The 25479-nt window shown below is 40.9% G+C and overlaps 1 protein-coding gene across 1 annotated transcript in view; it reads right to left on the minus strand.

The window, feature by feature from the left end:
• CUBN (cubilin) overlaps positions 1-25479 on the minus strand; it is a 148444-nt gene that overhangs the window by 65186 nt on the left and 57779 nt on the right. Inside the window, exons 29-32 of the mRNA XM_074865188.1 lie at positions 16755-16936; positions 10029-10203; positions 8202-8383; positions 87-243 (exon numbers count right to left, since the gene is read on the minus strand). Coding sequence (XP_074721289.1) covers positions 87-243; positions 8202-8383; positions 10029-10203; positions 16755-16936 — 696 coding nt within the window. The remainder of the gene's footprint in view (positions 1-86; positions 244-8201; positions 8384-10028; positions 10204-16754; positions 16937-25479) is intronic.

A 25479-nucleotide genomic window follows, 5' to 3' on the forward strand; every position in this document is an offset into this window, starting at 1 on the left:
CGTTACCAGCGATGCTAAAAGATTGTGTCTAATACAGAGCAACTGGTGATTAGATAAATATGAATTAATGTAAATGACAAAATTACCTTCAGTAAAGCGAGCACTGAAGCCCCTGTGCTGGGTGGTTGTATTAGAGTGCAGCCGGATGTACATCAGATTCTTGGAGGATGTGATGGGAGGAGGATGCTGTGTTCCACAGAGTTTTCTAAGAAGTGGTGCTTCACTGCTAGGACCATCAAATACCTGTTATGAAAAGATCAGATGAAGTATTTGGTTTCAACAGGAGTATTGAGAAGACTTTTATTTCATTCCCTCTCTTATGTTTCATATATTTTGATCCTGATACAGCCCTGGTATGGACAGTACAAACAAACTGTGCATTGCCTATCTTAATTTTTTGGCCATTTCCAAAAAATGCATGTATTACAGGCTGAAGCTATTGCAGCCTTTATAACAAAAATGCATCAAGTAACCACCTTCCTCTGTGTGTATCTATCTGGTATGGAAGCAACTCTCCTTTAACAATCCACATATCCCCATACATTTATTGTTTCCTGTTGATGGTTAACATGAGTTCCTGTGTAGCTTTTATTCAGTTAAACCCTACATCTTTTCCCAGTAAGACTTCTAAATTGGCCCTAACATGCAACTAGTGCACCAGTGGGAGCTATGACTGTCTATAAAAAGAGAAGACACTAGGATTATGGTTTTTAGGTACATATACCCAGCATCAAGGAACAGAGTCCATATATTTACCCTTTATAATAGCTTTAGGGTGCTGAATTACACACATATATACATGAAGTGTTATTTAAGCAGAGAGTAAAGTAAGAAAAAGAGAGGAAGAAAGTAAAGATGGGTTTACAGAACTTCACTTTTAATTTTTACCACAAATGCCTGCCTTCTCTTTTTTCCCCTTACAGCTAATAGTTTTGTTTCCTTCCTCTCTGTTTCACAATCAGGAAGAGGAGGATAGTGAGGTTAAAACCAATGAGTTTCTAGCTTAAGCGACATTGAAATTATAACAAGAGAAACCACAGAGAGAGAAAAATGGCCACAGTCTCTGAGTCTCCCACTAATCTTTCCTAGCATTCCAGCAGACGTGCTTTGTTGCTGCTGTGTTTGGAGCCATGGGACAGTCTCAGCACCCTTGTGCCTGATTTCTGAAGTGATGAGCACTGAAGTCATCAGCACAGTTGCATGACCCAGGGAGTAGCCTTTGGGCTACTGGGCAGCAACAGCAGTTAAATTCAGTTCCTGTTTCACCATTAACATCCTGCATTACCATAGGCATGTCATTTAATACAACCTGTGACTCAGCTTCCCATAGCAAAATGGAGAAAAATATAGATAAAAATATGGATAGAAGGACTGGAAGATATTCAGATGTTAGGATGTTAAGAGCTATATAAAAGCCCTCTTTGAGCAAAATAATGCCATTGGGTTAGAAGGCCTGTACTTCTTATTGAGATTGTCTTCTTTTACTTAAAAATGCCTCAAATTTCAGCAAGTCTGTGCAATGCAGGATCGAAGAATTACAAATTTCCAACTACACTGTATAACACAATGCAACGTTTCTGCCTCCAGTATCCAAAGGCCTTTGAGCACATTAGTGAAAAAAAATATATAAAAACAGTAGCTGAAAGATGACCTGTCTCAAATAAAACTCGGAGCTGAGAAACAAAGGACAAACTCCTGCTTAATCCACTGACACACCCTACACAGCAAGTGCTGCATTCATGAATTAAACATTTGCCCTTGGGCCTGTTAACACTAGCTATCTGTGTGGGACCTTGTGATGGAGTATAAAGTGTACTGCAATGTCTGTAAAAATTAGTATCTGGTAAAGAGACCCAAAATATCCATTCAACCTTTTCTTCTCTCTTGGCATCCTGCCACAATCAGCCCTTTAATACGTAGTGTGCAGCGTTTATTCTTTCTCTGCACATACATTCTGTATATAAATCAGACTGCCTGGAGTTAAAAACCACAAACCATGGAATGTGGAAAAAAAGTAATGACTAACAAAATAACCCTTAGGAATTAAGGTACTGTCTCTCCCTAGACAGTAGTGAGAGGATTTTATATGAATGCTAGAACTGAGAATAAGCATTGCATTGACAGAGCATGGAGAGGGCCTGACTACAGTTTATGTAAACTGCTGGGTTTGATGGATCTGTGCCACTCTGCAACAGCTGAGGATGTGACCATTGACACATGGACTGTTGTGACACTCTAGTAGTTGAGCTTTCTCACTTGGTAAGATATTAAGGATGAGTAACATAAGAGACTAAGCAGACATTTCATTACAAGAGCTTTCTGGAATAAGGTCTTTCTGTGGTTAATACTGGTAGAAGAGCATGAAGTCAGAGGAATGTTTTCTAAATCAAGTGTATCTGCTGTTTCTGGGCAGCTTGCTTGAAGAAATGATTCCTAGCCTTTTCACTTGCTAAAAATCTGATTCAAGGAACAGTTCAGCATAAGCATTAGTGAGATACAGCAACAACTCTTAGGAGTTATGGTGGCTACAAGTTAAGCAGGAACAGTAACACATGGATATTTTATGGCTGTATCATTTTTGCTCATCTGCTATTTATTGGCTTAAACTATTTCACAGGGAGGATTTCAGTCTTGAATCTAGATCAGAAATCACAATATTCACACACTAGTTCAGGAAAGATTTGTGTCTCTGTGCAGCTTCTTAAAGTTATTTTGAAAACATCTGAGAAATGCATTCTGTGGCTGCCTGAGTAACGGAAAATGATGTATCTGCTTACTTAAAAGCCAAGTTTTCATTTGCACTGTGCATAGCAGCAATTTGGTCTTCTTTTCCCTTTCCATAATGAACATAACTGAGTGACTCATTGCCTTCTTGTTCAAATGTGTCCTGCATTTTGCAAAAGCACATGACAAAAAGAAGATAATTTTTGTCTTCTGACCCATAAAAATAAATTCCACATATTTCTAGCTGTCCTCTCTTGGAAGATCCTCTCTGCCAGCACCTGCAATAAATGAAGTCATACCTCCTCTCTAGCTCCCAGAGGCTTACATTTCTACACTCCTGTGTACTACTTGCTATACTGCAACAAGAAAAGAAAGTAATATTTACTTAATCAAAGGCACTGAAAAGAACAAACTATTTCTCCCTCCCCTTTTCCTGTGCTACAAGCACTGCCTTTCGAGTCATGTCCTCCTCAAGTCACCAAATACTTGCAACTCTTGCTGACTTGTGCTCTTGGTGTAGCATCAGATACAATACTGGTTAAACTCAATGGCAAGAGATACAGGAATTAGTGCATTCATTATTTCTTTCCCTCTATTTTCCTTCAGAGAAACAAATCCGTTTGTTGTAAGACACACTCTGCAGATAGAAATGGGCTGGTACGCAAAGAGAAATTAAAAATTTATTCCTTATGTATGGTGACAGTGACAGCAAAAACTCCTCTCAAAGATCTTATGCTTTCTACAGAATATAACCATGTTATATTTGAGATCAGAGAAAGTAAAGGCATCGTTATTTAGCAGATGAAGAGCTGCTCACCCGTTCTGAGAACAGATATGGTACAGATCTGAGGCACAGAAGCTGAGGAATCAATTACATTTAGGCAGCTAAGTGAATGAAGAATGTACTTTTTGGTGGCCTGGACTACTCTCTGCGCACTCCATCCATTGACTCTAGAGGGAGCTCAGAGCAGTTACACCGTGGGTGTAAACTACAGGCTTAGAATTAATTTGGCTGAACCTAGTTCTGTGCTCAGTCACATGTGAAATCACTGAGCAGAATTGAAAAATGCACTGGGCTTTCTGGAGCTGCAGCACAGCCAAGAAGCAACAGACAGGCGTATTTTCCCTCCTTCCATTTTGCTCATATATCAAATGTGCAATGGAAAACATTACAGGAAAAGAATACATTTTCATGTGTTCTCCATAGAAAGGAATTTACGGTAGAAATATTTTTTAAAAAATTAAAAATCTCGAGTCATAACACAGGGAAAAATGACAGGGTCTAGAAGAGGAAGGATGAAGGAAAAGGCAATTGGTACATTCAAGGGTGGAGGAAAGCCCCAAGAGAACTCACAGAGCAAAAGAAAATACATAAAGATAAGTAAAAATTTGGGAAATAGAAAAGGGTGGAACCACTGTCTTACTCATACACAGTAGTTGTTCCTATATTAGAGAGAGAAAAACAACCCATCAGCTTCCTTAGCTGCCTGTATTTTCCATTTACACAGATTTTGGAACACAGTTCCTAAACCATTCACAGTCAGACATATACTTATATATTTCCAGGCACACTCTGTCCCCTCACTCTGTTCTCCCATTACCGTGTGAGGTATATAGCAAGTCTTGGAATGAGATGAACACAGAGCACATACAGGTGTTGGTAACAAGTGATTTTCTGCTTACTGGCATACCACGTAGAGAAAGAAACTCCATCCACCCCTTTCTTGCCCTTCTGGTCCCCCTACTAAAAAGCTCTTCTCTACCTCATACACCAGAGCCCTCTGTTATCTCTTGGCTTCAAATCAGCATTCTCCCTCATCCATTTTCAAACCACTGTCCACTTGGTGGGCAGTGATTGATGCCTGCATTAAATTTAAATCTCCCTCCCTGCTCATGTTGCTGCTTCAGTTGTGTTTGCACAGCTGGGGCTGACAGGCAACTGCCTCCTGCTCCTCCACCAACCCCAAAAAACAGAAGCAAACAACAGATACTCACAGGGCAATAGAGGAAAAGGGGTGTCAATGCACCGCAATGGTTTGCAAACAAAGCCGGCACCAGAGAAGACCACCCTGGCTAAACAGGGAGCTTTGGCTGCAACTCAGGGAGAAAAGGAGAGTTTACAGCCTTTGGAAGAAGGGGCTAGCGACTCACAGTGATTACAAAGATGCTGTGAGGCTATGCAGGGTGGAAATCAGGAGGTCTAAAGCCCAGCTAGAAATTAATCTGGCTTCAGCAGTCAAGGACAACAAGAAATGTTTCTATAAGTATGCCAACAGCAAAAGAAAGACCAGGGAGAGCCTCCATCCCCTGCTAGACGCAGGAGGAAACATGGTAACAAGTGATGAGGAAAAGGCTGAGGTGCTTAATGCCTTCTTTGCCTCAGTCTTTAATAGCAAGACTAGTTGTATTGAGGGAATCCAGCCTTCTCAGCCAGAAGACAAAGACTGGGAGAACGACCCCCCCACAATCCAGGAGGAGATAGTCAGTCACTACTGCATCACATAGACACACACAAGTCTATGGGACCGGATGGGATACACCTGAGGGTGCTGAAGGAGCTGGCTGGGGTGCTTGCCAAGCCGCTTTCCATCATTTACCAGCAGTCCTGGCTGACCAGATTGGAAATCAGCCAATGTGACGCCCATATATAAGAAGGGTCGGAAGGATGATCCGGGAAATTACAGGCCTGTCAGCTTGACTTCGGTGCCCGGGAAGCTGATGGAGCAGCTCATCCTGAGTACCATCATACAACATGTGCGGGACAACCAGATGATCAGGCCCAGTCAGCATGGGTTTATGAAAGGCAGGTCCTGCTTGACAAACCTGATCTCCTTCTACGACAGGGCGACCTGCTTATTGGATGAGGGAAAGGCTGTGGATGTTGTCTACCTTGACTTTATAAGGCCTTTGACACCATTTCCCACAGCATTCTCCTGGTGAAACTGGCTGCTCAAGGGTTGGATGGGCACACGCTTTGCTGGGTAAAAAACTGTCTGGATGGCCAGGCCCAGAGAGTTGTGGTGAATGGAGTTAAATGTGGTTGGCGGCCGGTCACAAGTGGTGTCCCCCAGGGCTCGGTTTTGGGGCCACTCCTGTTTAACATCTTTATTGATGATCTAGACGAGGGGATCGAGTGCACCCTCAGTAAGTTTGCAGATGACACCGAGTTGGGTGGGAGTGTTGATCTGCTCGAGGGTAGGGAGGCTCTGCAGAGAGATCTGGACAGGCTGGAGCGATGGGCTAAGGCCAACTGTAGGAGTTTCAATAAGGCCAAATGCCGGGTGCTGCACTTGGGCCACAACAACCCCCAGCAGCGCTACAGGCTTGGGGAGGAGTGGCTGGAGAGCTGCCAGAGAGGGACCAGGGGGTGTTGATTGAGAGCCGGCTGAACATGAGCCAGCAGTGTGCCCAGGTGGCCAAGAAGGCCAATGGCATCCTGGCTTGTATCAGAAATAGCGTGGCCAGCAGGGACAGGGAAGTGATCTTGTCCCTGTACTCGGCACTGGTGAGGCTGCACCTCGATTACTGTGTTCAGTTTTGGGCCCCTCACTACAAGAAGGACATTGAATTACTCGAGCGTGTCCAGAGAAGGGCAACAAAGCTGGTGAAGGGTCTGGAGCACATGTTGTATGAGGAGCGGCTGAGGGAACTGGGGTTGTTTAGTCTGGAGAAGAGGAGGCTGAGGGGAGACCTCATCGCCCTCTACAACTACCTGAAAGGAGGTTGCAGAGAGCTGGGGATGAGTCTCTTTAATGAAGTAACAAGCGATAGGACAAGAGGGAATGGCCTCAAGTTGCGCCAGGGAAGGTTTAGACTGGATATTAGGAAGTATTTCTTTACGGAATGGGTTGTTGGGCATTGGAATGGGCTGCCCACGGCAGTGGTGGAGTCCCCATCCCTGGAGGTGTTTAAGAGTCGGGTTGACATAGCGCTTAGGGATACGGTATAGTTGAGAACTGTCAATGTTAGGTTAATGGTTGGACTAGATGATCTTCAAGGTCTTTTCCAACCTAGATGATTCTGTGATTCTGTGAAACTCTGCTCACGCAAAGAGCTCTGCCACAGCCATCTCCTCTGCCAGCTGAAGGAACGATGCCTTTCAGTGAATAAAAGCCCAGTGCCTCTATCTGGCTTATAAAGGTAATGGAAGCTGTGCCTGTAACTGCAAGGAGCTCACAGAACTGAGTTACTCTACGAAGTGTTTGGATATGTACGTGCATCCATTGGCATCAGTTTAAAAGAGACACTTGTATATCAGGTCTTTTCAGAACTTAGCCCTTAATTTGTAAAATTTTTTTGGCATTTTTACCAGTACTGCCATTTCAGATGGCCATGTTTCTGTCAGGCAATCTGATTTTCTACTCCTGTGTGGTATCACAGAAGATTTTCCCTTTCAATGATCCCCCTGATGTAGTTAAACAATTTTAATAAAAAGACATAACTGTATTTCCCTATGCTTCAGGACCAGAAAAAAAATAAAGGCATTGTATAAAGATACTTTGTGGCCAACTGAAATCTTCAGTTCTGCTCAGCAAAACGGGGACACATTGCTTTACAAGGCAGTGCTGTTAAAACTGATGCTGTTTTCAAAAGAGTCTCAGTTCCTGCCAAACTGAGTTCTCTGTGAATGACAGTTTATCAAGGAGAGGGAAGCTGGATTTTGGGCTACAGTCACTGTGCTTTATCCACCTGGTACTGATCACACATGTCTTTGTACTGAGTGGAGTGTAATCTGACATCAAAGGTCAGGATTTCATGTCCCTGCTCCCAAAAGGCCAAGTGGAGACATGGAGGTTTCTTCATTGTTGTGCACTGATAGAGCAGCAACTTGAATTTCTGTGACATCAACAAAAGCTCACAAACCAACAGCAATGTGAAGCTTCTAAGACAGCGGTAGCTCTAATGAAGCAATTAAACAGACAGCTGAGGAGCACTTGAATATACAGTGCATGCATAAAGAAAACCAGCCAGCCACAATTCCCTCTGGATGTAGATCTCCCTCTCTCCTGAGTTTGTAACACAGTGTGGTCAGTCTATTACATACGTGGGCAGACCATCCTATGTCTTGGAGCAAGCTGGGGTAAACTGCACGATAAATGGGAAAAGGTGTCATTATAACAGTCATCTATGTATGAGGTTATTCCTGCAGTACTAACTACAACTCACACCACCAAAAGGAAAAATGTGCTGCCAGGATGTAGCATGCACTGCTTTCAAGAAAAGTTCCTTTCAGACATAAGTGGGAACCTGGAAGAATTCGGAAATGCATTTGTGAAGCCTGCTTCCTTGGTGAAGCAAAGGGAACTAGATAACTATTTAGCTGCAAATTTAAGACTTAGCTCATCGGTGAATAAACATGACTATGCAACTATGAGTCTGAAACCAACTGCAGCCTAGGTTGCACAGTAAGCTTCCTCTTTTGCAAGCATTTCACCAGACTCATTGAGGAAACTTTTGAAATTTCTATTGTTACTTACTGCAACATTGTCATAGTTACATGAATGGTGATTTTCAATGTCAAAATCCGTGAAATTCAATAGGACTCTGTGGCTGTAGTCAACTTGGATGATCCAAGAACAATCTGTGCTGTTATTATAAGGTTGAGGATAGTTTGGAGAATGGATTTCCCCACTGGTAGCTTGGAAAATACCACCACAGCCTGAAAAAGACATAATCAGTTTAATCACAAGCTCTTTTATGCTTAGCAAGATTCCACCTGTATTTTTAAACTAAGGGAGGAACACCTCCATCTTTATATTTTCTATATTAAACTTCTGTAAGATGAGTGCTCCAACTGTTGAAGTGTCATGTTTGCAACAAAAATCAATGGAAATGACTATCAGGAAAGTATACCATTATCATTACCAGTGAATATGCAACAACAATGCTTGTGAGTAATGTTTTTTTCTAGCCCCAGGCTGGTAGTAGGTGTTCTAATGGCTGAACATTAATACTGGTATTCCTCTATCCTAGATATTGCAAAAGCAATCAAAAATACCATTCATATGAATGCCACAGACCTAGCATACTGAGAAAGCAGTTACTAGGCCTAGCTGAGAAGAGGGGTGGGAAAACCATTTCTGAAAATATCAAGACAGCTAGGAGCTGCACTCTCCCCATGAGTGCAACAATTGCAAGCCTGAAGTTTCTACTACTCTGCCCATGCAGTTGAGGGCTTCCTGAGGACTCCACCCTCAGGTATTTCTTACCAGAACAGCTCCAGTGCTCATGAATATCTAAATAGCCTGGAATGATGGATCCTGTGCGGGAAGTGCCAGGGCTTTCAACAGGACTAACACAAACAAATGGACTTTTATATGTTGCAAAGGGATGGAGGAGGGTGAGAAAAAGACATTGGGACTGCTGCAGATGGAGGCAGCCTGCTGGAAGGATAAGAACTATACTGTTACTTCGTTCTGGTGAGGGGGTATTTTAGAGGCTAGAGAGGGGATGGAGTACAACAGGCAAAATGCTGTAAAGTGATGAGAAAGCTTCAGGGGGCCTAAGAAGCAAAAAATAAGCTGCCAGATCTCGGAAAGGGATTAATTCAAAGGACTATTGTAGACTTTTATTCAAAAAAAATCTTGTGCCTTTCTCATAAAACTTGTGAGAATGGATAAGTATAAACCTTGACAAACTAATTAATCAGTGTGCTTAATCAAGCAATACTGCACGAATTAAAATCTGCCTCTCCTCACTTTTTGTTGCAATTATTTCCCAATAATTGGCCTTTTCGTAAGAACTCCCATGTAGAGACATGTGGTTGGGTCTTCTAAGCATGTCTCTTCTTTTACTGATTACCAGTAAGGTTTTGAACAAATAATCACATGGGGGACAGATGAACCTTATAGAGTTCAAGTATTTACTAATCATTCCAAGTATTTTTTGAGTCCACCGAGTTCTCCAAGTTAAACCATGTTCTCAGATATTTTTCACTTTACAGTTTAAAACCAAAAGCATCATTCAGCTAATAAAGGACTCTGTGTGGGTGAGTGGGTGGGGAGAACTGGTAGCATGCAAAAGTTCTTTTCTGATTACAGGAATGGCTTGATTAATTATGTAGAGAAGAAACCCCAACAAGGTAGACTGTTACAAAATACATAAATAGGCCTAGATTTCAGTTAGTTAGACAATTTTTTCCTCTGTGTGTTTTTCAGCATCTTTTAGTGTTATCAAATCCAGTAACACCTGAAGTGTCCTTCAGTTTTCAGTCCTATGCTGTCTGATTACTTTAAATGCTTGCATGGCTGATCCATGATTCTCAGACTTCCTGAATTGCTCCTGGTGTTAATCAGCATACTCACCACCCGGATTTTCTTGCCAGGAGGCATTAAAACCTTTCCCTGTTATTGTTGCATCTGCCTTGAAAAGGACAATGGCTGAATTGCCAGTAGTAGAGATTTGCAGTGGGTTCTGTGCTGATCTTGAAACACACAGCTGGGCTAGTCTAGGAGAGAGGAAATCGGGGCCACCATAGACCTAGAAATGGAAGAAACACTGTCAAAGTTTTTCAAAGAGACTGTCTGCCACACAGAATACATGAGAACTGTTTAGCTAGGAGGAAAAAATAAATCTGAAGTATTGAAAGTGATTCCACATTTTGAAATGTAAAGTAGCTAATAGTTTTCTTTGCAGGTTTACTTGGTATCTGAACCACCTCGTGCAAGTATGAAATTCTAGGTAATTTCAAAACAGCCTTGCATTAAATAAGAATTTTCTGCTTTGGGGACTTTGCTACATTCTTCTTCTGCATCCCTTCAGGGTTAGCACCTTGTTTCCGTGGGGATATAAACCCAGATTTTTTCATGTGCTGTCTCTCTTGGCAGGAACTTGTGCTGATATTTTGCACCCTTTATGTTTAAAGGCACAGTTAAGACTGATTTTTAAATGGGGGCTAGATTTCATCACTTTTTCTGATAAAAAACATTTCAATTTTATTGACTTCAATGGCAGAATCAACATCCAAACTATGGGATTTTGGTCAAGTAAACTACGTTTTAATAATACTCTTCAGAAACAAGGATATACATCATACACATTTCCCACAAAATACAGGTTTTGACTTCTAAGAATAATTATTTTATAGTCAGAAGAGTACCTCAGGCAGTTATAAACCAGAAAACCACCACTCTCTTAAACATCATTATCAGTACTGTGTACTTTATAATGAATTTTTAAACCAGTTCAAGTGAATTAGATGGCAGTGCTGAAGCCTTGTTAATTCTGTTTCTTGTTTTCTAAAAGGGATGTGGGATTTTAGTTTGAGCCCATTCATAACTGGTGGAATTGGCTCGCCTTCCCTCTCAAAGCTGAAGAAAACACACATACTCAGTGCAATTTTCAAAACCAGACATGTGATTTTCGTGCCTAGTGCCATGCTAATGAAATGACACCTGATATTAAGGGTCTCCCACCTTCCATTGGTATGTACCTAGTAGGACAGCAACTGCAAAAGTCATGTTGACAGTAACCTCAAATGTGAAAATGGTTGAAGAGATACAACAAAAAAAGAGTGTGCTCTTGCCTTTCAGCAACTGAACTAGCAAAAGATAGCTTCTCATTGTATCAGCATATATTATCTATAAGCTAAACTACAGAATGACAAGTCCTAACAACAAAACCAGGGAATAGGAAGATAAGGCGAGACGTCCCATCAGGATTTTCCCACCAGTAGCATCTAAAGTCTGCTCCAATATTTTATTAGGCTGGTAAACATCAAAAAGGTCAAAAAAAGCAATCTATGAATCTCTCTCAGAAAGTGGCAGTACTATAAGAACCAACCTTCTATACTGCCCTTTTGCCTCTGCTCTCTTCTAGATGACAGGAAACTCAGAATTTTAATAAACTCTGCTGGATACTTTTTAACCTCAGATGAAGTTTGGGTTCTGTCCAAGCTAAATATCTAGGCAAGTTTTACAAATGCTGAGCTAGTCCCACCACCTCCAGGGCTAAGTGTAGTGCATTGCTACATAATTTGCTTGATCATGTCCTCCCTAACTGCTCACAGTGCCTGACACTGCTCTGCCATTAGAGGTATAAGGGAAAGAACTTTTCTTTTAAACTGGAAAAAAAATTCAGTGATTTCAGGGCAATGTGAGACCGCAGAAGCTGAAGCTTGCATCCCCAGAAGAAACAAGGAATTAATTTTTTTATAAACATCATAGTCTGTTAGATGTTCAGGATATTGTATTTTGTTTTAGTGGCTGATTACGCAGGCGTAATAGCTTAAACATTTCAATTTTGACGGAGACAGCACTTTTTTGCATTCTGCAGGGAGGCTGCCTGACTTGAATGGATAATGGTTCCTCTGTCCCATTGATCGTCTCAAGGCATTCAGGAGAAGTGAGAATGGATGAAATCACACTCAGATTAAGAATCTGTTATGAAGCAGACACGGTCTGTGGAAGAACATGTTTGTTCGCTGGAAGCTCAGTGTCTTCAGCGAAATCTTACTGCTTGGCTGCTTGTGAGGCCCAATGACAACTGCATTTGTCAGAAATCTGTTCAAAATGTGAATTTTAAAATGTGTTTGTGGTATATTCCCTGAGTCAGAGCCACAGCATGAGATCTAGCAGGAGCACATGCTCTTAATCATCTAAACCAGCCCAGAGAAGCTATGTGGCAGAGGAAACAGCAGGAGTTTCTAATATGCATCTAATAAGCATCATGGACCAGCCTCTCACATCATCCCTGGTGCTCCCTGGGGCCATCTGCACACCATGGGAAGGGAACCAAACCCAGCTCTGACATAAACCCTGCTGATTTCTGTAGTATTACCTCAGAAATTAACTTGGCCCAAGCTGAACACTTATAGTTGACCTGTTGGAAGAGAATTAAGGATGGGGAAGAAATACTGATGGAAATCCGAGGTTTGTGGGTCTCCTTTACACTGTTAACTGTTCGGCAACGGCCTACTGCACAGTTTCAAAATAAAAAGCACAGTGAAAGGCATGCTCTTTACAGTAAGAGTGTATTTTCTTTTCTCCTTTATGCCAGTTCAATTAATCAGATGCTTTCACAAGGGATGGAACAAAAACAAGTTAAGAGCGTTTCCATGACAAAAAACAATAAAATGTTACTTTTGGCTACAAAAAGGAAAACCAATAGTTACCACATGAAAAAAGAAGAGGGAAAAGAGAATGGCTGGAAAGAATGAATTCCAGGGTGTGGTTCACAAAGACTCACAGATCGTCTGAGCTCAAACAGATAAAAATAGAAACATTTAGTCTGACCAGAGCACCTGATCCAGAGATAAAATGATGTTGGATGGCATAGCAGCGATGCAGGACACTGCCATAAAGCCCATGGTTTTAATCTGTTCTTATCATTTGCTTCTGCCCCGTTAGCTCCATTTACTGTTAACAGTCAGCATTCCAGAGTTATGAGCAACAGAAAGCTGTTTTTATGTGGTGGGTCAACCTCATGACACAGATTTTCTGGAAATAAAACTGATCCCTATTCAAATATAACTGCCAGCAAAGAGAGAGCCCACCTTTGACAGAGAATTAAGAATTATGGTAATACTTGATGTTTCTTTACATTTAAATGAGAACAGAGCATGTACTAAAAACTTGGAAGTACAATAGATTTGACAGGGTTCCTTCCTTTTCAGATCTGAGCTACATCTTGATGTGGTAGAATATATTTATAGTTTACAAAAATCTGGTCCACGTTAAAGAGAAGATGTCATAATTTAACAAAGCAGGCATGGTAATTTTTCTCTATGTATGTATTTCCAACGGAAGCCATTTAAAAAATATTTTTAACTCTTTCATTGTGTCCAGAATGATGGCTTCTATTTCCATGAAACATTTCTAGAAAACATCTTTAAGAACAGTTTAAAATTTGCTTCTGGATATTTGTAAAAGGAATGGAACCTGATGGGGAAGAGAGAAAGACAGAATGCAACAGTGTCATAAAAGAAACAAGGAAGAGGAGGAGGATTAAAGGAGAATATGTCAAACACTTGATCATGCAGAAGCCATGGGGAGAACTTGAGGATTTCACACACAAAATTTTTACATAACAATTATTGCACAGTCTTGGTGAAACACATGGCAGGACTGGGATCCTGACATGGAAGGGACAGCTTGTTTAGGAGGCATTGTCAAAGGAAAGGCAAGGGAGACAGTTGCTGCGTTTTACAAGAACAAATATGCTTCAGAAAAATGTGCAAGAAAGAAATATTCAAGAAACTATAGTATAAAAATGAAGTTAGCAGCAAAGGTGCTGTAAAAGGAAAGATCTCTTAGAATTTTCCTACAATTCTCTGCCAGGTTGAAGGGGTGAGGGTGTTTCTAAGCAAAAGCTAAATGCATCCAGGTGAGTGTTTTGTGATTACTGGGGAATTTTTATTACAAGGTAATATGTTTTGGGAAAGCAACAGAAAATAACACAATTTATTGCAACATTCTAAAGCCAGCTTCTTATTTCAGAGTAGAGAGAGTTAACAGGACAGGGAGGGACAGGAGGGTGCAGAGCTACTTTAGTACTGATTTTGACTTCCTATTAAAACTGGAAAGTTATTTGGCTTGAAAGAAAACAGGAAGCGGTAGAACTCACTAATCAGAGATAAGGAAAAAGTGAAATCAGGAGAATAACTATGAGAAAAAGCAGACTTCAAAACCCAAAGAATTGGTAGACAGGATACTCTTGGTGAGATAATGTGAGTGAAAGAAGTCTGGAATCTTAGTGATCACTGAAACACACTGTGTCAAAGGCACACTAGGAACCTCTTTTTTTCTAACACTTTTCAAACTTTTGTATGTGGTTTTCAGCCTGGATACACATAGACAACTACAGGAAAGAAGTTGACAAGATAGAGCAGCCCCGGAAAATGGTTAACCATGTTCTTTTTTTTCCCCACTAAATCTGAGTCATCATTTCTTCTGTGCAGAGTATACCAATCATGTTGTGAATGTGTAATTTTATAACAAAAACAAGAAAATATGTACGTGGCAAGGTACGTAAAGCTCCACCAAATGCCTGCACTTTGGCAGGGGAAGCTGTTTGCTGTTGGGCAGAACCTTTGATCTTGCACTAAGACATTAACCAATTTTCCCCAATAAATTGATTCATGTTAGGCTATCTGTCGGCAGATCAGAGACAGGTGTTGGGAACCAGATGAGCCAAGGTCAGGAGGCAAGTAACTCAGAGACATGCCAATTCTGAGGGCAAGAAGGCAGGGAAGTTCAAATAGCAAGGTGGGCATCTGTGCTGATAAATGAGTAAGGTTGGAAAGAAGTAAAAAATAGCAACTAAGTTTGAAATGGTAAAGAAAGAAAACCCAAAACCTAAGGTGAATACCTTGCTCAGGAACACAGAGCAGCAAACTGTAGGACCCTCTTAAACAACTTCTTTGAGCAATTTGTGGCTGGCAACCCACTGAGTGGTTTTAGGCCAGTGTCCCCACTAAAGTTGTCAAGCAAATGGTTGCCAGCCATCTACACTGGATCATGATAGCTCCTGGCTGACCACCTGCAGATGTAGGCATTGTCCTTGCACTATTCAAGAAATGGTCAACCACAGCAGACTTAGATCTTGTAGCTGTTTAATGGATTCCTCTGGGCAACAGAGGCATAACTGAATCTTACAGGCAGATTAGCTTCAATCTAGTCATTTTAGGCACAAACAACAATGAAACTGCAACACAACAGACTTCATCAATACCCAAACCAACCAACACAGGTCACTTACTCACAGGGACTGGTGTCAGCAATGTGACATACAGTCATACTTGCCGATGCTACTGATGGAGAATTCATGGAACAACTTCCTTACATCCAGATCCTACAAAAGTCCCAAAGTTAATGGAATACTCAAAGCACAGTGTCCATTTGGTCAAGGCTTCCACTTCATTGCTAAACTAGGAAAGCCTGTTTCAGAGCCAGAAAGTTGGAGTTAAGTTATACATGTCTTCTACTCATACAAATGCTTAGTGATCATCTATCTGGCAACTGTATATTTAGGACTTGCTTCGGGATGTGGGTTAAGACTTCCAGGAATGTGGGTGGTGAGTGTGCACTAAGAGGCTGGAGAAATCAAAGCTACAAATGTAAGAATAGGCAGCAGTAAGTGTGTGTAGGTGCTGGACAGAAAGCTGTCTAGCTGTATGCCAGTCACACATCACATTACCCAAGGGAAGAGGAGAAGAAAGGCCTCAGCGGAGTGGTAACAGATCTCTTAATTAGTCTTTTGGTTTCATTACAAAAATATTCAAATGTCACCCATGTATTAAGATCGAAAGACCCAACAACTGTACCTCCATTAGTGATCTCAAATGTCTCTAGTGAAAGCAATCTAGAAAGTCTATACTTCTAAAGAACTTCTTCCTGAAATTATTTCCTATCCCTTCTTCCTGCACTGGAAGTCTAGTCAAATCTGTTAGCTGAGATTGGTCACCTGGATACTTCCCAACATGAGCACGATGATGTTGTATATAACAGGACCATCCAGTCTTATTGGTCTCTTAAAGGTCAGTAAACCCTTAGAGAAGTCCCTTTTCTCCTTGTTCCAGCACCCTAAGCTGACGAGGACACTGTCTCTTTTATTCTTTTTTTCTGAGTAAAAGATTCTTCACAGTTTTCAGCAGTCAGGGCTATAAACCTCCCCACTTTCTTGGAAGGTCCTACATAAAGTCTCACCTTAGTTATCCACCCAGTGATCCATTATCTTCCTTTAGATCAAGAAATTTTATCTCCATGGTACAGCACCCTACACTTAGTTCTTTGTAAAAGGTGGACTTTTTAAGACTGAGTTTTTCAAAGCAGTTTTGTCTCTTGTTAGGAAGTATATAGTACCTAGCATCCTTATCAGTTAAGGTATACAGACACCAAAGGCCTAAAAGCAAAAAATAATAAGAGCATTGTGGCTTCTGTGACAACACCTATGGAACATAACTGTAACCATAGCAAAAATGAGAAATTGCAGTAGATTTGTTTGTTTTGCTCCTGCAGTCCTTGGGATTATCTGCTCCAGAGAGAAAAGCATGTAACTGGTATATTTTTGAGGAGTAAATCTGATGTTCTTACCTCCAAAACATCGTAGTTGCAGTTTGGGTGATATTCAATGTTGAACTCCTGAATGGTGAGTTGGATGCTGCTACCAGGCGCTGTGTGAATGTACCAGATGCATTCCCTATTGCTTGGGTATCTGTTGGGGTAGCCAGGGCTGTGAAATGAACCAGAAGGGCCAGAGAGTTCTCCTCCACAACCTGACAACACAGCAAAGCAGCCCATCAGTGAGGGGCTCTGGAAAAACTCACTGACAGCTCTGCAACAGGGAGAAGCATTAGCACTCATTTCAAGCACAAATGTGTATACTGGGCTTGAGGGTCTGCTCTGTCACAGGGAACTGAGGTCTAGCAGGAAAGGGAAACTCAGGAACAGCAGGCTGGACCTGCTGGTACTGCCTGTGCAGTAAGCACTTCACCTCCTATTTTGGCATGTTTCTCACCATACCTCAGCATCTGCTTTGACAGCTGAAGAAACTGAGACACAGAGCAAAAAAAAAAAAAAAAAAAAAAGTGGCATTTTTTATATTGGCCTCTAATTTTAGTCAGTTCTAGAAAGCTGAATCAGATCCATCCTCAGCTGTTACTGACCTCAACTAATACACAAACTAAGTTATCATGGGGAGGGCTTCCTATTGTTGTAAAAATGCCATTTCCCACTGCTTTAGAAATCATAAAATTAAAGACAATGCAATTTCCCTCAGCCCACTGAGCATGATTACAAGCTGCCAAGTCACAGTGGATAAACTGGCTTTCTGACATTTGGTGGGTTTAATATTCTTTTCTATTGAATTGTAACTGTGCAATTGTAAGACATGCCATGTTTGAAAAGTTATGTATTTTCTTTTCAGATAAGAAATTATTGTCCTAACCTCCCCAGCCCCTTGGGTGATTAAATTCTTGCATATTATGAGCTAGATTTTAAAAAAAAGAAAAAAGATGCAAAACAATGGATCAAATGCGGGCTCTGGTTCGACAGCACAAAGCAGCTGGACACCTGAGACTGCAGTTTTATCATTGCTTTATGAAGATGTTCCAACTGCTGCACTCGCCTCCTTTTGTTGCGTTCCCAGAAGACATTGTCCCTGACCCAGTCCCAGGGTGCAGATGTCAGCAGGGTGGGAAGGCACTACAGCCCTTCGCAGTGTTAGGGCAGATTTAGATCAGCTACACTCATGGTGTAAAGCTCACCTTTAGAGAAGCTGGTAGGGTGGTCGTGTACCTGTCACATGCAGAAAGCAAGGGAATTGTGCATTTGATCTGATTTTACATGTGTGTCACTCTGCCTTACAGCAGCATTTTTTTCCTCTCCACATTACAAGCCCCCGGGTGCTTCATTTAGGCACTAGCTAATCTTTTGCTTATACAGCTTTTACCGGCTCACTCAAGCTTTGTAAATAAAGCCCACACTCCATCCATTTCTTTGGCTTTATCTCCAGAGGAAGGTTCTGGCAAAAAAAAGCCCCCAAAAACTTAATAAACCATCTGACAAACCATAAGCTCTATATTCCCAGAGGCAAATACTGCGGTATGTCAGAAGTTGTAAATAGCATCTGTATCAGAACTTTAAGTTATAGGAGATATTTTATAATATACAACAAATAAACTAGCCCCTTGACCTGCTCAACTAATCCACACAGATGTGTAAAACTCCCCTAATCTCTATTAAATCTATGCATAATTTGCAACTTGAACAAGGTATCTTTGGCCGTTGAACACTTTTTTTTTTCTTCAGGAAGCTATAAATCAGGATCTTCAATTAAATGCAAATACTTTCCTCAACATCTTCTGTGACAAACTTTTGGTTATTGAAGGGTGGCTGCTAAGCCCAGAAGCTTTTGCCATCATCTCTACCATGGGGTCTTTCAGCTCCTCACTGAAAACTTGAGTTTGGCTCTACCACAGTTGGCTCCTAGGACTTCTCAGACTGCAAAAATAAAAATCTATGAGAGTAAAGAGTAGCAAGTCTGAAAGGAAGCAAAGACATAAGAAGCCATTTTAAACTAAAAAGAGCCATGTAAATGTAGATGTGAGGAAGACTTCAGCCATGCCAGCAACGTAACACAGATCTCTGTCAGTCCATCACCCAGTACTCACCAGAAAACCACCTTTTAAACACAAGAATTCCCACAACTGGACAATAATTAGCTATAACCCAGGAAAGCCTTTACATAGCTGAGGTTGACCTCACAGGTGAATTGGTACGGGCTAAATTCTTCTCCTTTTTGCCCCACCTTGCTGCACAGGATGCTCCATAACCCTGAGGTGGTTTGCCCTGCAGCCACAAAGCTACATGGTCAAGCTACCAGATGTCTCAATCGAGAAGTAAAAGAAGCTTTTAAGTGTATTTGAAACCAATCCTGCGTCAGTCCCTCTGGAGAGAGAAACTTACTTCCCGAGGCCTGCCAGCACCGGTGGGTAAACGTTAAGCCCCTGAAACTTTGACATCCTTGAACATTTCACCAGAGAGACAGGAAGAAAGCTTCAGTGTACCCCACCACCCCATTTTTTTTCCCCAGCGCCATCAGAAAATGGCCTAATTTTCCTCAAAAGAAACCAAGTCGTTGAGTTTTTACAGCTGGAGGAAAAGAAAGTGTCGGCAGGGGGGGAGCCTTAACAGCTGAATTTGCAGGGTGAGCGAGTCTCTCTTTTCCCTCAGCAGCAGGAATGACACGGCCGCTGAGGACAGACTTCAGGACGGGAAAGCCGCCTCGCTAGCTTGGGAAACAGAAAGATTTCTCAACAAACAGACTTGATGGCTCGGCTCCTGAGGGGGTGGGAACGGGAGGCAGGGGAGTTTGAGCAGGAGAGAACAAAGCCAATTGCTATTTATCTCAGCCTGAAGAAAGCTGGGAACATTTTAAAACTAAACAGGCAGTTATGACTCAGCTTCTCCTACTAAGAGTTTCCTGATAGCCACAAAGACATGTTTTTTATTTAAACCCGAAATGGCTCAGATGAGTGGAAAGGCTGTGTGCTGTGCTTTGAGGCAGACTTTTCTTTCTATGCAACCCTTGCAGGTAGCATTCAGATTACTCACGCTCCCCCTCCAGAGTGGTCTGTATTTTCTCTGAGCTCAATCGATATTCTCTGGATGAGGTATGTGAAGTACATGAATAAGAACGTCAAACTGTTGTTAATGTGCCATTTCTCTTTTTCCAACTACAAATGTTCCCAGAAAAGGCTTTTTCTTAAAAGAGAAGTGATTCTTCTTAAATGCTCCAGTAAAATGGAGGTAAAGTTTAGATCTCCGCGATTAATTTCTTATAATGAATATGCTCAACTCATGTTGCCAATCATTTATTAACTGTTTGCAAACAGATCGGAAATTGCTTTAGTTTATGCCTAAGTATTCACTGACTAATAGCTGAAAAAAGGACTCACTGATCTTTGCAAATATGTGAACTTCACACCTGAACTATTTTGACGAACCTGAATATGCAAGCAGAAACCACCATACCAGAGCAGAAACATAATTTCCGAACTCTGGCCAGCTGGCAGAAAGACTATATACTATGTTTCTGCTCTTATATGGATGAGGTAAGAATCAGTTCTGTTGTGCTTTTTTGAAAATATAGATGCTAGATGATTTTAACGAAATATTTACAGAAATATGTAAGAGGTTAAAACAAATGTTCCTGCCTTTAAACTCACTTGCTACATATATGGAACACAAAAATGAGAAAAATCAAATAATGATAGAAAAACTTTTTAAAATGCTTACAAACCTTGTATGTGAAAGGTTTGCCCAGTCTTAGAATTTTAAAAAAAATAATAAATTGTCCAGGAATACTGTTTCAAAATGAGAAGTAAACTTTGATTCACCAATTTTGCAGCTTATATTTCAGTTCCTGGAACATTATGGGTCCTTACAATTCACAAACTCTTTGTCTTGAATATTTTTAAAAGGTGAATTTACACCTTAATCCCTGATTCATTCAGTCTCTTCCCCATTTTCATTAGCCACAAAATTCTTGTAGCATTATCTCTTTCTTTGATTGGACTGCAGATAGAAGCCATCAAGGAAAACTAAACTGCAAGTGTTTATCATATTATTTGTGTGTTACGTATGAAGACAGATTCCCTGCCTTAAGATGCTTATACTAGGCTTTGAAATCTGCCTTGACAGATACTTAAAATAATCAGAAAAGATACCACACAAATTACATTCATATGAACGGTGTTCAGGCTGAAGATGTAGATGCAGATGCATATTTATATGTGAATATATGTATGGATTTTGCATTTGAAAGGAAAATTTCAGCAGAAATGGCAGTCCTGGTTTTTTTGAAGTGTGCATTTGTATGTACCATATCCTCTTCCTATTTTTTGAGCAAGCTAAGATATACATTTTAATTTAACCTGGAATGTAATTTCCATACAAAAGTAGCCTGCCTACTTTATTAAGATATCAAAATAGGAAAAGTTTAAATGGTGATGTAATCATCTCAGCTAATCAAACTTCTTCCATCTCTGGCATCACCATTAAATTAATACAAACCTTCTCCCAACGTTTACATTTGTCTGCAAACATCAGATTACAGTTTGCTTCAATTCAAATAAATGGAATTTGTGCTGTTTATGGCAACAAAGTCAAAAAGATTTGGTCTTTGGGGGTAAACAAAAATGCAGAAGCAGAACCTATAAATTGCTGCATGACTTCAGCTCTCACTGAAATAATGGTGAATAATCTGAAACCATTCTGTTCCTAGTGAAACATCTTTAAAAGCTTTTTCTCAGCACAGAAATACACAGTCTTGCTGTATGTAGACAGACACACAGACAGCTGCACTGTGGAAAGGCTTCTTCCAGCTGAACTGCATATGGCATATGCTCGGTTTGTGTTGACCTCCTTGCAGTCATTTTGGAAACTTCAGCCCTGCAGTTAAACTGAGAAAAAAAAAAAAGGGAGGGGAGACACTCTCCTAGTAGTGTAAAGGTCCTGGAATTCCCTTGAAAAATGCTTAAAACAACTACCTAACCTGGTGTTAGTTGCTAGGAAATCAGACAACAAATAAATAGAAAGCTCAGGAAACATAGATTTGGTGTCTTTGCTTTCCTCTGCCTAAAATCCAAGTAGTCATTGAAGATTGTGCAAGGAATGATTTACAGATCTTTTCATATTACTGCCTGTCTGGTTAGCAGATGGTGTTCATTAACCAAAGAAGAATCCTTATTCTCATAAATAATTATAGCTGAATAGAGAAGTAGTAATCTGTGGAAACCTCTATTATTTGAAAGGTTTTCAGATTTATTCACGGATATGTTTTAGCCACATGCTAGAAAAATCCCTTCCATAAAGTTTAAAGTGAACTGGCACTGTTCCTGTACAATCAGAGTTAGGGAAATGAAAGGATTCAGAGTTGTTCCATTTGTTGTGTTCATGGTGAAATATTTCAGTAAACATTAACTGACTCTAGCTGCAAGGAGCACGTAGTATGAACATTTGCCTGTACTACACTAATACTTGCATGAAGTATAACTTGGATTTGATTCTGAAATCTTTTGCTCTCTTGAGTAGGTTTAGTTCATAGAATATTATCCAATGGAGCAAGTGGAATAATTTTTGTGATGAGGGTTTATGCAAGAGAGTAAAAATTCAAGCAAGAAACTGTTGTGGTTTTTTTCTTCTTTCTGATTTGTTAATCACTTCTGTAGCTTTGATTATTATTGTTTTATCAGTCTCCTGAATTCTGCTATTTTCTTCAACATGTTCTAATCTCATATCAGTAAGATGGATAATAAATAAAGATAGACTACTAGGACCCAGAGACATAAGGGCAAATTTAGGCATTTAAACAGAAGCTGAATTCTCCAAGATATTGAATGGCCACAATTCCCATATCAGCTGCCAGTGTTCAGTGTTAAAATAGACATTTTCTAGCTCTCAGACATTGATTGAACTGTTCAGCAACAAGCATTAAAGAACGTTTTGGCCCTTATTCTTATATATTAGTTGGGGGGGGGGGGGGGGGGGGGGGGAGGCCCAGCTTGCTGAAGAAACAGAAATTAATTAATCCTTAGCTCTCACAGGAAACATGTCTGTTCTTAATAGCCGGACTGCAATACAAAAAGCCAGCTCTGAACATGCTAGCACCAACAACTCAACTGCTCAGGACTTCAAAAGATCAGACCCTGTGCATCCTTAGACTTAATGTGACAGAAAGACACTGGAAAGGAGTAGTCATTTTTGAAAACTGAACAAATGGCAATTTGTCAAAGGCTGCACAAGAAATCAACAACAGAGCTATGACTCAGGTTTAGGAAATCTGGGCCTCAGCTCCCTCATTGACCTGCAATGCAATATTCTCTCCAGCAGTGTAATGGATGCCTGGCAAATGTCTGCAGTGAATGGCTTCTGCATCCTAATCTAATCTCTGTTGCTGTTATGCTTCCCTGAAGAACTAACAAACTATTTCACATTTTACCTGACACATACACTGAAAATCCCAGTCTTTAGTTGTTGTATGCCTTTTAATAATTTTCATTTTCTGAAAATACAGACCTGGACTAATGAAAACCTCTCTTCTCATGAACCAGGTGGCTTTCTCCACATGCTGTCCATCAATCATTTCTTAGGGAAATCCAACAGAAAGGAGATGATGGTGAAGGAAAAAAGCAATACAATACTTTGGGGCTACATAATTCTTTTCTCAATAGTGTGCTTTGCTTCTTTTTAAAGGGGGAATTAATGTCTTACAGAAAACAGAATAGTGGGCTCAAATTTTGACTATGCTGAGAACAGCCAATTGAATTTATAAGCTCTACTGACAATCAAGCAGCCAAATGAGTAAGCTTCCAATGAAATGCAGATGTATATATAAAGCAGTCAGCTCTTACATGCACATTGCTTAATAAGGTAAGTGATGGGTCTAGGAAATATGTGTCTTCTCAGATAGTGACAGTTGTCACTGGATTTTGCACTGAGGGACCTTTGCCCTTTTGGCCTCCTGATTTTTTTTTAGGAAAGCAATTCAATCAGCATGCCATCTTTGCAATATCCAGACTGTTACCGAGAGTTTGTTTTTTCTCCAATATGCCCCAAAATATATTTGCCTGTATATATTTGCCTTCCTAATAAACAGCAGAAGTCGAATGAGCACCTTGCATATTTGAACTTTCCTCTCATGAATAATCCTCCTGAGGCCTTGGCTGCAGAAGAAAACATTAGTGATTTAGCCAAATCAATTCTACAACCAGCCTCATCAATGAAAGCCCCTTAGATGAACAGTGTTATTTCAGAACCACAACCTCTTTTAATTCTTTGCACGACAGCTTTCCATCCAAGTTAAAATTATACCAAACACTTTTAAGCATAAATGACAGCACTCTCCTAAGATCAGTTACTAATTATGTCTTTGGGAAAGCCTAAAGACTGGGCTTCCTTCGGCAACCCAGATCAGTAAGTCAGGAACTGAAAAGCAGTGGCTCAGAAACTGGAAAGATCAAATGCAAATGTTTCAAATCAAAACACTTCAGATTTCTGTCATATATGGCAGGAGGGGCTCCTTATGTCAGTTATCAATGAGGTAAGCTTTTGGCTTTTTGTGATCCTCATAACTGCGAGCAAAGCTGCTGGGAAGAGTGTCTGAAGTGAACTATATCAGGCACATGGGGCAAACATAAGTGCTGCTCTCTTTTATCACCAAAGCATGTGAATGTCCTTGGTATATATCTTACAGATGCTTCACAACTGCCAGTTAAGGAGCACATGGACAGCCTGAGAAATAGTTCACAGCAGTTTGAACTGTAGAGCACAACATTTGTCAGTTGAGCAGAAGTAAAAGCTCTTCTCTCAGAAATATATATAGCCTTGTTATTTTCTTGTCAGGTGAGATGATACCACATCCAGGTTTAGATTTTCTTAGGGATTTGCCCTCAGAGAAGAGGGGACCTGAATGCTTCACTCTGAAATACCCAACTCAAAGGCTGTATCTCCTGATGAGTTCCCCTAGATGAGGAGACTTTCTCCAATGAGCTTTTTTGTGCATTTGAAAGATTTTCAGAAGGAAGAAGCAAATATAGCACCGAAACCACAGGAACACATTTAATTTTATCCAGTCTAGGGCAACAGTATAGGCCCAGACAACATAGCCACCAAGGGTAAGAGGAATACCCATATTTGTGCATGGCACCAAACAAGAAAAAAAGGAAGCACCTGCAGTGAACAAAAAGACAACTGTGGTCAGTTCTGGAGCAACTTGCACTCATATTACAGGCTGTCAGGAGTTGCAGCTGTGACGTTCAGAGCCAGCAATGACATTCCCTAGGAGCCAGCCCTATCTGAACCCACAGATCCTGCTCTGCTGCTTAGACACAGACCCACATTAGCAGTCTGGGCCCTGTGCAGCTTTAGGCTGCAGTTTAGTGTCCAGGAATTAACAGAGGGGCAGTGCTGTCTGACAGAGAAGTGAATGTGTCAGTGTAGAAAAGAAGTGCAGGGGGTTGGGAAAGGGCTGGAGAGTCCGGGAAATGTTTAGAGAGGGACGTGGAGGGAAAGCTCAAGAGTGCTTACCATGCAGGCAGATTCTAGAAAGCTTTGAGAGCTTTAGAAAAGCAAGTTAACCCAGCACCATGGCTACTGTATGGAGCTGATGTCATCTGGCTGTGCACAAAAGCCTCCACTTTTTCTTCTTTTGTGCAGTCCCAGAATGACATCACCTCGAAGCACAAGAACGTACCTTTGTGCTGCAGCACTTCCCCTGCTGACTCCTGCCACACATCTCACTCCTCCTGCATATGTC

Source organism: Strix uralensis, chromosome 1 (genome assembly GCF_047716275.1).
Source record: "Strix uralensis isolate ZFMK-TIS-50842 chromosome 1, bStrUra1, whole genome shotgun sequence".
NCBI classification, from domain to species: Eukaryota; Metazoa; Chordata; class Aves; order Strigiformes; family Strigidae; genus Strix; species Strix uralensis.